Source organism: Manis pentadactyla, chromosome 14, assembly GCF_030020395.1.
Source record: "Manis pentadactyla isolate mManPen7 chromosome 14, mManPen7.hap1, whole genome shotgun sequence".
NCBI classification, from domain to species: Eukaryota; Metazoa; Chordata; class Mammalia; order Pholidota; family Manidae; genus Manis; species Manis pentadactyla.
In genome coordinates, this window is record NC_080032.1 from 26,148,646 (window position 1) to 26,161,941 (window position 13,296).

General features: G+C 54.8%; 1 protein-coding gene across 18 annotated transcripts in view; it reads left to right on the forward strand.

The window, feature by feature from the left end:
* RIMBP2 (RIMS binding protein 2) overlaps nucleotides 1-13,296 on the forward strand; it is a 185,531-nt gene that overhangs the window by 141,751 nt on the left and 30,484 nt on the right. For 17 of the 18 annotated variants that reach the window (XM_036921824.2, XM_036921825.2, XM_057491476.1 and 14 more), the window contains 5 exons: nucleotides 1,176-1,985; nucleotides 6,246-6,397; nucleotides 7,502-7,963; nucleotides 9,594-9,734; nucleotides 12,308-12,466. In XM_036921824.2, coding sequence (XP_036777719.2) covers nucleotides 1,176-1,985; nucleotides 6,246-6,397; nucleotides 7,502-7,963; nucleotides 9,594-9,734; nucleotides 12,308-12,466 — 1,724 coding nt within the window. The remainder of the gene's footprint in view (nucleotides 1-1,175; nucleotides 1,986-6,245; nucleotides 6,398-7,501; nucleotides 7,964-9,593; nucleotides 9,735-12,307; nucleotides 12,467-13,296) is intronic. The other variant, XM_057491481.1, reaches the window with a different exon arrangement.

Sequence of the window (13,296 nt, forward strand, 5' to 3'; positions counted from 1 at the left end):
ACTGCAGGCTCGGCATTGTCCTGCGACAGCAAGAAGCTTTACCACCCAGTGCCTCGGCGTCATTGGGGTCCTGGCCATGGATGGGGTAGTGGTGGCTCCTGGCTTTGAGGATAATAAACTCATAGACATGAAGGTTCGACCAAGGCCTGGAGAGGAACACTGGCTCCATAATGCCACAGATCATGTCACCATCATCTCCCAGAGGCCAGAAAGAGTCTCTTCAAGGCAGGGATGGAAAATCTCAACACCTGTACACCCGGTGGGGCCAGGAGCAGCCCCAGAGTCCTCACTACTCTGCTAGAAGCCAGGACTGGCTAACGGGCGGGCACACGTCCCCCGAGGCAGGCTCTGTTGGGAGCAGCCCCCAAGTTCAGCACCTGGGTTGCTGGCCTGTCTCTGTAGATGCCCCACAAGGTTCTGGGGACACAGTCCTTCCTGCTGCTGGGGGCAGATGACCCAAGCTGTGTGACTGTTGGAGCTCCTTGAAGTGCATCTTAGTCCCTGGCTGCAGCCATTCACAGCCTCCAAGCCCACCAGTGAAGGGCACACACACAAGCCAGACCATTCTGCAGCACAAAAAGACCTCCGCTCTGACCGCCACAGCCCCAGGAGCCAGTTTGGTGTTTTTGCTACTTTGCCTGCAGGTGATTCTGGCACGAGACTGATGGTCTCCCTTTCTCACCAAGTGGACACACAGAGTTCATTAAGATAACACAGTGCTTTGCAAGAGGGAACACTTACCCATGTGATCACTCAATCAAAATAAGGTCTTTGTTTTTTCAACCTCCAAACCCCACCTATTTTACATGGTTCGTCCTTGTGACAAACATTTTCTGAGCACCTGTGAGCCAGATCCTGGACTGTTTGGCTCTGGCAGATGGCCAAGGGTCCCTGCCCTCAAGGCATGCTGTCCCAGCTGGGAGGGGTCGGTCATGTGCACAGAGATGACCCCCGTAAGTTCAGATTTCACCTGGAGGTGGGGACGGAAGATGGCAAGCAGTGGAGTGTGGGTGGTGCAGGGGGGACCCTCAGGGGTCACCTAGGAGTGGCCCCTGTGCAGAGCGTAGCCCCGCCATGACCCTCTTCCCTTCCTTATGGCTGGTCAGGGAGGCATGCAGAGCATACAGGCCACCAAAGTGATGGTCAGATGATAACACTGTCCTTGCACCCAACAGGCGAACTCCTGGATGGGCAGCGGGGTTTGGTGCCCTCCAATTTTGTGGATTTTGTCCAGGACAATGAGTCGCGATTGGGAAGTACGCTGGGGAATGAACAGGATCAGAATTTCATCAACCACTCTGGCACCAGCTTGGAGGGGAGGAACATTCTGGACCTCCACTCCCTCACTCACGTGGACCCCAGCGTCACCAATGGTGCAGGGACGCTGGACGTGAACATTGATGACATTGGAGAGGACATCGTGCCTTACCCTCGAAAAATCACCCTCATTAAGCAACTTGCCAAAAGCGTGATTGTGGGCTGGGAGCCCCCAGCAGCACCCCCGGGCTGGGGGACCGTGAGCAGCTACAATGTGCTGGTGGACGCGGAGCCGCGTGTGAGCCTCCTGCCAGGTGGCAGGACGAAGGTCCTCATCGAGAAGCTCAATGTGGCATCCTGTACCTACCGCATCTCTGTGCAGTGCGTCACCAGCCGGGGCAGCTCGGATGCACTGCGTTGCACACTGCTGGTGGGCAGGGATGTGGTGGTGGCTCCCTCCCGCCTCCGAGTGGACAATATCACGCAGATGTCTGCGCAGCTCTCCTGGCTGCCCACCAATAGCAACTACAGCCACGTGATCTTCCTCAACGAGGAGGAGTTTGACCTGGTCAAGGCGGCGCGGTACAAGTACCAGTTCTGCAACCTCAGGCCGAACATGGCCTACAAGGTGAAGGTTCTGGCCAGACCCCACCAGATGCCGTGGCAGCTGCCCCTGGAGCAAAGGGAGAAGAAGGAGGCCAGCGTGGAGTTCTCCACGCTGCCTGCGGGTGAGTCCTGTCGCCTGGCCAGGGGGAGGGTGCTGACACCCTTGTGCAGTGGGGCTGGAGGAGGCCACAGAGGGAGAGAAGCCCACACAGCCAGCTTTACCAGGGGAATCCCTTAGGTAGCCCAGGAGGCGTGGAATATGGGTGGTGAGAGAGACAGAGACAGGGCATACCTGGGTTTTGTCTGTGGCCATGTTGCTGAAAATACTCCTTTGCACGCTTGCACCTGCCTGAGGCCCACTGTCTGTAAGTCAGGAGGACACGTGTGCATCCTGGGGGATGGGTACATGCCCGCACCCCCCAGGGCATCACTTCCAGACATGTGCTCTGGGGGGATCACATGGGTAGTGAATGAGGTGCCACATGCCTCCCAGAATGGTTCTTTCCCCACTGTTTTCTTTGGAGTAAGTCACCCACATGGGGTGAATTTGTGTAGGCATGAGTTACATTGGAGGCACTGTTCAGGTCCTGGGTACAACTACTTAATGCCCCCTCTGCCACTCTGTGTCCCCCTTGGTGTAGAGGCAGGACATGCTCCCCTCCCCACTCTCCCCACACACAAGGGAAAGTGTGGAGATGGCAAGGTGGGTGAGCCCCCGGGTGTGCCCGTCTCTGGCTTACCTGGATCCTAGTGTCATCCTTTAAGGGGCATCTGTCACCTCAGCCCCTGGGAATCTGGTCTTTGCTGCCATGCGTGATAAGGCAGCAGCCGAGCCAGGATGGGAGCCCCAGGAGCAACAATGGTTGTTTTTGCAAAAACCCTTGAGGGCGGGATTTGCTCCTCCAGGGCCCTCTTAGCCCTTGTTACACACATGATGCCCTGATGGTGCCACGGGGCAGCTGCCTTGCTGGATTTCCCTCCTGTGGTGAACTAGCCCGGCCCTGCCCAGCCTTACTCCCCAGGAGCTTCTAAAAATGATTTCTCAGGGTCATGTTTGGCCAACTGTCTAATGTCTTCCATCCAGCTCAAGGTGGGCATTTGAGTTCAGGGCAGGTCCACTTTGTACTCCACCATGTCCTCAGTATTTGTGAAAGCTGTAAGCGGTGGTGTCGCACCTGCAAGGGGCAAGCCACTCTGGGCAGGAGCTGATTAGGGAGGTGGGTTCGTGTGCGCTGCCTGGCTGCTGGGGTGTCCTTCATGAGCACAGGGACAGTGGGGCCCCCCTCTTTCCATCGAAGCCTGCTGTGACAGCTTGACCAGGCGTGGTGGTGAAGAATCGTGGTGGGGGGAGTGCATCACCAGAACAGTCAGGACAAGCTTCCGGAGGACACTGGCTTGGAGACGGGGGGTGGGGAAAGGTGTGAGGGCAGACGTGGCCCCAGGTCACCGCCAGTTACTGGGTGTCCTCACCGACCCACAGGATGGGGGCTTACATCTGATTCCTCCAGCTGTGGGGGCCGGACATCTGGGATCCAGGAAGCGGCAGATCTGGTGTCTGTGAGGACCTCTCCCTGGTTCACGGACAGTGACATCTCGCCGCTTCCTCACTGCAGAGGGTGGGGCAGGGAGCCCTCAGGGTCTCTTTTACAAGGGTGCTGATCTACCACAGGGCTCCCCCCTCGTGACTCCTCACCTCCTGAAGGCCCCCTTCCTGACTGATGCCTCACCCCATGGATCTGAGGGGCATTACCTGGGGGTGAGCTGTCGGCACATGGATTTTGGGGCGACGCATTTGGTCCAGAGAAGACGATTTCGTTGGAGAGGGAAATGAGTGACAGGTCTGGGGAGGGCCCCTGTGGGACTGGAAGGGGCAGGCCCCTTGGATGGACCCAGCTCCGGGTAAGCCTGGCGGCCGTTTGCAGTGAACTACCTGCCTCCGCACAATGGTCCCTGTGGGTCAGCACGTCTGGGTCTGTGTGGAGGGGCCGGCAGAGGTCGGCAGGTCAGCTCCTGCTCAGTCTTCCTTCAGCCACAAAACCCGTCCCTCTGCTGTGATTTCACTTTAGGTAGGAGTGGGTACTGAAAACAATCTCACACTGGTTCATTCTTGTCGTTGATCTTTGCTCTTAAGGATAACGAGGCCTGACAGCTTAAACATCTTCCCTCTTTGAGGCTGATTGAAGTGCCAAAGCTCGGTAGTCAAGGGTCACTGGCGACCCTGGTGTGAACAGGGTTCCTGAAGGCTGACATCCGCTCCAGGAAGTGATGCGAGCCCTCAGACATCTCTGGCCTTTGAGCAGCAGAAAAGCTGGCACACCAGGGATCCCAGGTGGGGCCAGACACCCTCCTCTGCGAGAAGCTGCTCGTACCCAGGAGACAATGTGGTGGATCCTCAGCAGACTGATAATGGGAATAGGACATCACAGCTGCACGTCCTAGACAGTTAGCAGGGGGAGCGCGGTGCATGGACATTGGGACACCAGTTGTGAGTGTTGTTTGAAGAAGGAAATGCAGTGTTTCCAGCATTAGCCATTGTGGTTCCTAAGGTGTAGGTGTGGGATTTGAAGCCAGCATTCAGAGGTGGATTTCAGATGAGACTTTAAGACTTCCTTTAGAGTTTGCAGGACTGCATATGTATCTATGCAGAGACTTGGCAGCTGTGGGACCCCAGCAGGACTGGGACTGACAAGGCAAATTCCTAGCTGGCAGTACCAGGGTCCGGTGGCCTCTGCAGAGGCCAGGCCAGTTGGCTGGAGGTGGCCAGGCTGACTCTACCTCAAGCCTGGGCTAAGCATTGCCCTGTGTGCCCCCCGTCCTCCCAGCACCAGGCTTACTAGAAGCTCGAGTGAGGAGTCAGGGGGTTGGAATTTCTCCAGATCTGGGCTGTCCTCCTGCCCGCAGAGTGCCTTGTGGCTGCAGGAGAGGCAGGCCACCACCTCCCAGGCAGACAGAGAGCTGTACTGATAAAACCTCTTCAAATCTCCATATCTTAGTGTGTTTTATCTAGTTGTTATAACCAAATACTAAGAGCTATTGTCTTTCTCTTTATTGTTCTCATTTTCGCATCATATATTGTGAAGTCCATTATTAAGTACAGACACATTTTAAATGATTAGTTCTTTCTGATGAGCTGGCCCTTTCCTCATAAAGAAATGCCCCTTTTGCCTCTGGTATTATTTCTTGTCTTGAAGTCTATATTTGTTGATATGACCACCAGCTTTTTTTTTTTTTTTGAGAGGGCATCTCTCAAATTTATTGATCATATGGTTGTTAACAGCAATAAAATTCTGTATAGGGGACTCAATGCACAATCATTAATCAACCCCAAGCCTAATTCTCAACAGTCTCCAATCTTCTGAAGCATAACGAACAAGTTCTTACATAGTGAATAAGTTCTTACATAGTGAATAAGTTCTTACATGGACCACCAGCTTTTTTTATGCCTAGTGTTTACACATTTTTATCTTTTTCTGAACTTTACTTTAAATTCTGTCTTCATATTTTAAGTGTGTCTCTTGTGAATAGTCTATAGTTGGGCCTTAGTGTTACAACAGTCTGACAGCCTCTGCCTTTTAATTGGACTATTTGGTTCCTTTACAGTTAGTGTGATTGTTGACGTGACTTGGTTAAGTCTTGCTCTTTGTTTTTAATTTTTCCTGTTTGTTTGTTTTTCTTTATCTTTTCCTGGCTCTTCTGGTGTTGATTTAATATTTTTTCTATTCCATTTTCTTCTTTATAGAACTTTTTTTGCTATAACTCTTTATATTATTGTTTTAGAGATTCTTTAGGGATTAAACATGCATGCTTACCTTATTACAACTTACCTGAAATTAATAACATAATTTATTTACCATGGAGGAATAGTGCCACAGTAAAATTCCACTTACATTTCTTTATTTTACTACCGTGTTTATATGTTTCACTTCAACATGTGTCATGAACCCCTCAGTACATTGTTATGGGTCCCATCAGACCATGCTTCTCTCCATCATTCAGTTTTGTCCTCTCCCACAAGGTAGCAGTTTGGTGATATATGGTCCAGGCCCGCATTCTCTCAAGTCCAGTGAAGAGAGAGAAAGGGAGAGGGAGTCACAGGCTGGCTTGGGGTTGGGGCCCAGGTAGCTCTATCCAGTCACACAGGCTGGAACCAGCAAGCAGGGGTTCCACGGGTGAGTAAACGCTGAGCTTAAGGAGCCAGGCAGTGGTGCCCAGCAGTGTGCCTGCCCTGCCATCTGCTGTGCCAACTCTCCTGGTGTCCTCTCCTCTTTCCCTGTGGACTTCAGGGGGTGCTCTCATTCCCAGGCAAAGCCAGCCCAGCCCAGTGACGGCTTACCTGCCAAAGGGCCAAGCTGTGAAAGCTTCTCTGCCTTCTGTCCCTGCAGGGCCTCCTGCTCCCCCACAAGATGTCACTGTCCAAGCTGGGGCCACCCCAGAAACTGTCCAGGTCTCCTGGAAGCCACCGGCCCTGACAACCACCGGGTTGTCCAATGGAGCGAATGTTACCGGCTATGGCGTGTATGCAAAGGGACAGAGGGTAAGTTTTGGTTGTACCAGGGAGCGCCTGATACCTGTTCAGTGGAGGGGTGACCACTGGAGTCCTCCTCACATCCTCCCTGACCCCCAAGATGCACTGGCACTTACTGCCACCTGCACCACCACCCCAGAGCCTGGCTGCAGAATGGTGACACCTCATTCTTCTGTCCATGTCTTTCTGGGCTTTTCTCTGCCTGTCTCCCATACTGTCTGCCCTGCTCTGGACACTTCTTGCTCTTCCCCCCCAGTGCTAAAAGTTTACCTCTCTGAAGCCTACAATATCAGACCCCTGCAATAGATGCCAGGCTCATAAATCCCACCAAAGTGATTCTCAGCAAGATGGGGTTAGTCCCAAAGGGGAGCCTGCTTGGAAACACAGCAGGGTCTGCATATCAACAGAAGGCTAGGTCTTGATTCTAAGAAACAAGTGTATCCTCAGTCCTCCTGGAGGGAAACCCAGAGGCTCAGCCCCCCACCCCTGTTCTGGCACACACAATAAACACAGTTGTCTTTGCGGAGGGCCTGAGGACGCTGCTTCTGACTGTCCTCCTCACCACCTGCCCAGCCTGTCCCCCTGCAAGGAGCAACGGGTGGGGTACCAGATGGATGTGAGCGTGTGAGCTACCTCCAGCTCCCCTCTGCAGCCCTCCTCCTGCAGGCTGCATGGACCCCTCTGCACCCTCCATGTGGAAAGCCCCCAGGCAGGCTGTTCCCCTGCACAGAGGCCACAGTCCTGTCCCCCTGCAGTGGGAATCCTGGTTCAGCCCCGACTGGCCCCTTCCCTGCCCAGCTTGGGCAGCAATAAACCCAGCATTCTGATCCTTCTACGGAGTCTGCATCTGTGGTCTGGACATGAAAGAAAAGGGTCTGCTTAATTGATCCTCCACGCCTCCAACAGCTGGGCAGCTCCTGGGGCCTGTAGACCACACCCTGCCCCACCTGGGCCCCCCTCTGATGCTCATTTGATTTCTAGGCTGTGTAGTGCCGTTTGGGTTGGATATAGGCAGAGCTCCAATCCCTGGCCACGAAGCAGCCTGAGGGGGCTCCTCCCTTCACGGGTACTGGGTGGGTTCAGGGCAGCCTGTGAGCTGCTTTCTCTGTGCAGGTGGCCGAGGTCATCTCCCCAACGGTGGACAGCACACCTGTGGAACTCGTGCGGCTGCGGAGCCTGGAAGCCAAGGGTGTGACCGTGCGGACCCTCTCTGCACAGGGCGAGTCTGTAGACTCGGCCATCGCTGCCATTCCCCCCGACCTCCTGGTGCCTCCAACCCCCCACCCAAGAACTGCTCCCACACCGAAGCCATTAGTGAGTGCCGGAGCCCCTGATACCAAAGATGAGCACCTGGGTCCCCACACCAAAGTGGAAGAGGCCTGGGAGCAGAGTCGGACGCCCACCCCTGCCCATGGGCACATGTTGGAGCCGCCAGGCCTGCAGGGCTCAGGCCCCGGGAGGCGGTCGCCGTCACCCAGCCGGATCCTCCCGCAGCCGCAGGGTGCCCCAGTTTCTACTTCTGTCGCCAAGGCCATGGCTCGGGAAGCTGCACAGAGAGTGGCCGAGAGCAGCAGGGTAAGGCTGGGGGTCCTCGCTGGTGCCACTGCTCTGGGAATGCACTCTGTCCCTCCAGCTGGCTGGTGTGGAGCCGTCCACCAGCATTAGCCGTGTGGGAGGAGCACTCCAAGTGTGCGGTGCCAGGCCCTGTCTCAGTTTGGGCAAAGGGGGCCACATTTGCCCCTTGCATACATTTCAGGCCTTATCCCAACAGAAACAAATGTACCTGTAGTTTGTGAATATGGACCCATAGGACCAGAGGGAATGTGGCTATGAATGGCCCTCTGACCAGGCTGTGGTCTGTGTTGAGGGGTCTGAGAGGCACCCACTCAAGTTGGCTTGGGGGCCCAACTTCCAAAATGAGGCCCTCCTCTTGGCCCTGTGGCTTCAGATCTGTAGCTGTGTGTGTGTGTGCATGTGTGCATATGTACACACATATGCACGCTCACATGCACACTCAAGGCATATTTACATACATGCATATATACATGCAAAGACATACGCAAGGCAGACATTTACACACACATACATATATATACATACCTACATCCAGAAATGCATGCTTACAATATATTCACATGCATGTTACTGGAAACTGGGCCATGGGGAGAAGGGCATTCGATGATTGTGGGGCCATATTCCAGACAGCGTGTGCAATGAGAACTGAAATTGTAAGAACCCCGAGGAAGTGATGCTTCCCATGCAGGCGGAGGAGAGGAGGTTCTGGAGTTGAGCTAGACCTTGCCCCTGCTGGGGATAAGCACCCACCCTTCTGTGGTGCACTTGTTCACTAGTGTGCCCAGGTGACTGCTGTGAGCCTGTGGTCAGCAGTGCCTCTCAGCACTGCCCTGCTGCTGGCAGAATCTTTCCAGGACAGGGAGCCCTGGCAGTGCCTTCTCTGAGATGCTGGTGCAGGGAGACCCCACTTCCTGGGTGTCCCAGGGGCTGGGACCAGCCAGGAGGGCGCAGAGCCCTGAAGGTTGGAGCTGAGTGACGTAGTGCATGTCCAGAACACCTGGAGGAATGGGAGTGCAGTAACCCCTGCAGTGCCTCTCCAGACAGTGGACATCGTGCTTTCATGTGAAACTCCCCCATTTGTTCAGTAGTGACCTCTAACACGTGGGCACACACACTGCAATCTGACATCTGCTTCAAGGAAATGCCTCAGAACATGTGCATTTCTGGCAGGATTTCTCAGGGCAGAACCTGGCCCTGTGCATGGCGCTTTGGGTGCAGCTCTGAGGGCAGGAAAAGGCCAGTAGGCAGCTGCTGCTCCCTACCCTCCCGAGGGTAGCCCTGTGGCCCTGAGACCCTCTGGTTCCCAAGAAACCCCAGCAGGAGGTGTGCCGAGAAAGCAAACCTCTGGGTTCCTTTTCCAAGAAAACATTAATTGATGAGTCAAGAGCCAGGCAAGATGACAGACAGAGGGAGACTTTTTCCTTGGCATCCGTCCATCACCAGAACAGTGGAAAAGGGTTTCTGGCGAGCTGGGAGGGGCCAGGGTGTTGGGTCGCTTGGCCCTGGTCCATTCGTCGTGGCTCAGAGGGCACAGGGCTGGCCAGGGGAGGGGTATGACCCAGAGGACCCAGAGCCTGGGAGCCCCCCTACCCTGTGGCCTCTGCTCACCTGCTTCTTTCCTTCTCCCAAGTTAGAGAAAAGGAGCGTCACATTGGACAGGAGCGGGCAGTATGCGAACTCGGATGATGAGGACGGCTATGAGTCCCCAGACGTCAGGAGGAGGGGCGCATCCGTGGACGACTTCCTGAAAGGGTCCGAGCTTGGCAAGCCGGTGAGGGTCAGATGAGGGTCCCGCATGGCCAGCTCTGGGTGGTCAGTGCTTCTGCACAGGCCCCTGGAATGGAGAGAAAGAGGTGCCATGCCCAGACTATGACCATCCCAGCCAATTTGGGAAGCTTAGATTTAATGATGCCAGTGTATCTGTGACCTCATCTGGGGACAATTTCAAATGTCTGAGTGTGAGGCCACCACCCGCCCTGGCTGTCCTGTGCTAGTGTGTGGCCACAGGGCGATCCTGTGGGTCCAGGGAAATCTGCAGATAACCACCTAGTCTCCGGTTAGGCAAAACCTACCACTTGTTTATTTCCATTCCTTAATTGGCAAGTGTTGGTTGGACACCTGCTGTGTGCTAGGCATTGTGGGAGTGGGAGACACGTCCCACCTTCAGAGCCACAAAATGTCTGTGCATTCCCTTCCAGGTGAGGCTCACAGTTGCAAGTCCATCAATGTGGGTTTTGTCTCCAGTTTCTGATCCGTCTAGATATTCTAGTGGAAACATCCTTAACTGGTGTGGAGAACTAGCACTGAAAAGCAGGTGGGGTAGGAGCCAAAGAGTCCTGGGATCTGGGGAGGCATAGCCTGAGGACATTCAGATGTCGGATGGCCCAATGCCTCTACACACGCTCCCCCCGCAGGACTGCATGCCCGCTTGGCAGGAGTGGGGGTGTCAGACTCCGCACCTGGAGTCATATCCACACTCTGCCCCTGCTGATTGTAGCACCATAGGCAGGTTACCCAGCTGCTCCCACCAGCAGGATCCTTATCTGTAAAGTTAAAGTAGTTCTATTTGCATTAACCTTAACATAAGAAATGGAATGCCCAGAAAATAATGACTGAGACAACCAAGATAGTTACCCGACATCATAGGAAGGCTCAGGTGAGAGGTTGCAAGGTTGATTCAGCTGCTCAATTGTGCCTGGGCTCTGACCATTCTTTTGGCTTTTTTCTCATGGTTACAAAGTGGCTGCCGTAGCTCCAATGTGATAGCACCCCAAGAAGGAAGGAAGGGATGGATGAAAAAAGGAAGGGGCTCTCTCTTCAGGCACTTTCCTCTTAACTGGGAGAAAAATCTTTTCTAGAAGCTCCATCAGACTTCCCATTACATCTCACTGGGCAGGCCAGGGTCACGTGCCCACCACCAGGAGAGGAACAGGGTTCCCATGATGGCTTATCAATGGCTTATCCAGCAAATAATAGATGCCTCCTGCCATCCCACGAGTTTATCCCTAACTCATTGCTGGGTTTGAATCCAATGAGACTATTCTGCCAGAGGGGAGTTCTCTCCCACATGCTTTGGGAAGACCTCAATTAAAGCCAGATCTTTGCTTATTCATTTAAAGCTAATTCCCTTTTATGTCTTCTGCTCGGCGCCTGATTGAAAGAATTTGAGTCAGAGCAGCTCAAACACAGATGCAGCAAATGCTCAGGCAGAGGGCGCTCCGAGCCTCTACCTGGCATGGCTCAGGCAGGACCTTCTGCCTCCTCAGCAGGTCATGAAGGCCGTGCGACTGGAAGTGCTTACACGCCTTCATCTAGGAGAGTAATTGAAACCAGGGTATTTTTAATAAATACATCCAGGTTGCTGTTAAACACATTTGTCTTGCCACCCACCAGGAAAATAAGAAACTCCTTAATCAACCCCATCTAGCAAAAACACCATCTTTGTGATGCTTGGTGCCTGTAAGTCTGAGGTTGTCAGAGCGTGCAGTTTGAGTTGCTGCAGTTCTACTCATTTTGCTTCAAATCCTCAAGGTATCAGATGATGGAGCACTTTATTTGAGTGAGGATGGGCAATTGAGTTGAAATGGTGCCACCATGCACTACCCCGGTGAAGCTGTTTGTGTTGGGTTTGCTTGTGACCAAGGTTCTGCTGAATTTTAAAGGAGGCTTTTCTGTTGAATATTTTACTCTGTCCCCAGCCCCTTCCCTGAGCCTGCCCCACCCCCAGCCCGCAATGGCATCCTCTTCACCTGGTGTCAGTTACCAAGGTGGGCACCCAGCAAACACAGTCCACATGGTGGGAGGGAGGGTCTGCCTCCTGCCTGGACCGCTCAGTGTGTGTGCATTTGGGCACTTTAGACTACATGGAATTTTAAACATGTTAAATGCCTGATTTGGTGTACGGACATTGCATGACCCTGGGTTCAGCCTGCACAGTTGCGTACCCCAAAGCCTGCTACCACCTGAGTTGCAGCCTCTGGCTTCAGCCTTTGTCCAGCTACTTAAGTTGGAGATGCTGAGGGGACCCAGAAAAGTAATGCTTTCCCACAGGCCTTACAAGCCTCCGTGGCATTCTGCACGGCCCAGAATCCCGGGGTCAGGGTCTGCGCCTGCCTCTGTCAGGGCTGGAGTTGGGGGATCTGTGCTGGGCCTCTCTGTCGTCCCAGCTTGATGGGTCTGTGGACAAATAGGCCCCACTTACTGACCCTGAAGTGAGCCGCTTCCATACGCCCAGACACAGGTGGGGGCGCACGTTAGCAGAGGGGGTGGAGCGAGCCAGGAGGCAGCCCTGGGGGAGCTCCTTGTTGATGTGCCCTCCATCTGCACCCCCTCCCCGGCCCCCAGCCACACTGCTGCCATGGGGATGAGTACCACACGGAGAGCAGCCGGGGCTCCGACCTCTCAGACATCTTGGAGGAGGACGAGGAGGAGCTTTCCTTGGAGATGCAGCTGGAGGAGGGCATCAGGAGGCGGCCCAGCGGCACACCCCACGGCACCCTCAAGGTGAGCACCCCCCTTCCCGGGGCCGCCCGAATTGGCTGCCTTCTCACTATTCAATGTCCATTAATTCCATTTGGGAATTTCCTGGCCCACTCTTTGCCAAAACGTGGTGGAGTTAGGGAGAATCCGTTTGGAAGCCCAGGGCGCCCAGGTCTGTACCAGGAGTGAAGGGGAAAGGGCAGGACTGTGAACACCCCAGGCTGCAGCTGCTCACCTAAAGCCTGCAGCTGGGAGGGAGGCTTCACCTCCAGGTCAGGTCAGACCAGGGGCTGGGACATGGGTGGCTGGGGAGCCGCTCACCCTGCACAAGGGGAGGAAAGGGGGGCACGCTGCGGGGAGCACCGAGCGGCAGTGGGGTCCATGTGAGCCCTTCTCGGGTGCCTCCCCTGGGAGCCGGTCATGCTGCTCCCACCATGGGGTGGCTGTCAGTGAGGGGTGGGAAGGGGGCAGCCAATGGGAGCTGAGCCCAGGGAGGGCCTTGCCCTCCGCTGCATCCCTGCCTGTGCCGGGGGCTGTCTGGCCACATCCACTCGCTGACCTAGCTCAGGCCCTGATGCACAGGCTGCTCACTCCGCACTGGGCCCTGCACCTGCCCTCTGGGTACAAGGACGGATGGGGCCTGCTCTGCCACTGGTCCCAGCCTGGCGGAGATAGATGAGGGCCATACAGCAGTCAGGACCTTCATGGGTTTTTCAAATGAAAAGGCCTTGGAGAGGAGAACTGCACAGGGGGATAAAGCGCCAGCCATCCCATTCTCTAGGGGCGGAGTCATGCATCTGGAATGGCTGACAGAGGCAACAACCAAATCTGGCTGTGGACTCAGTGCCAGCTTG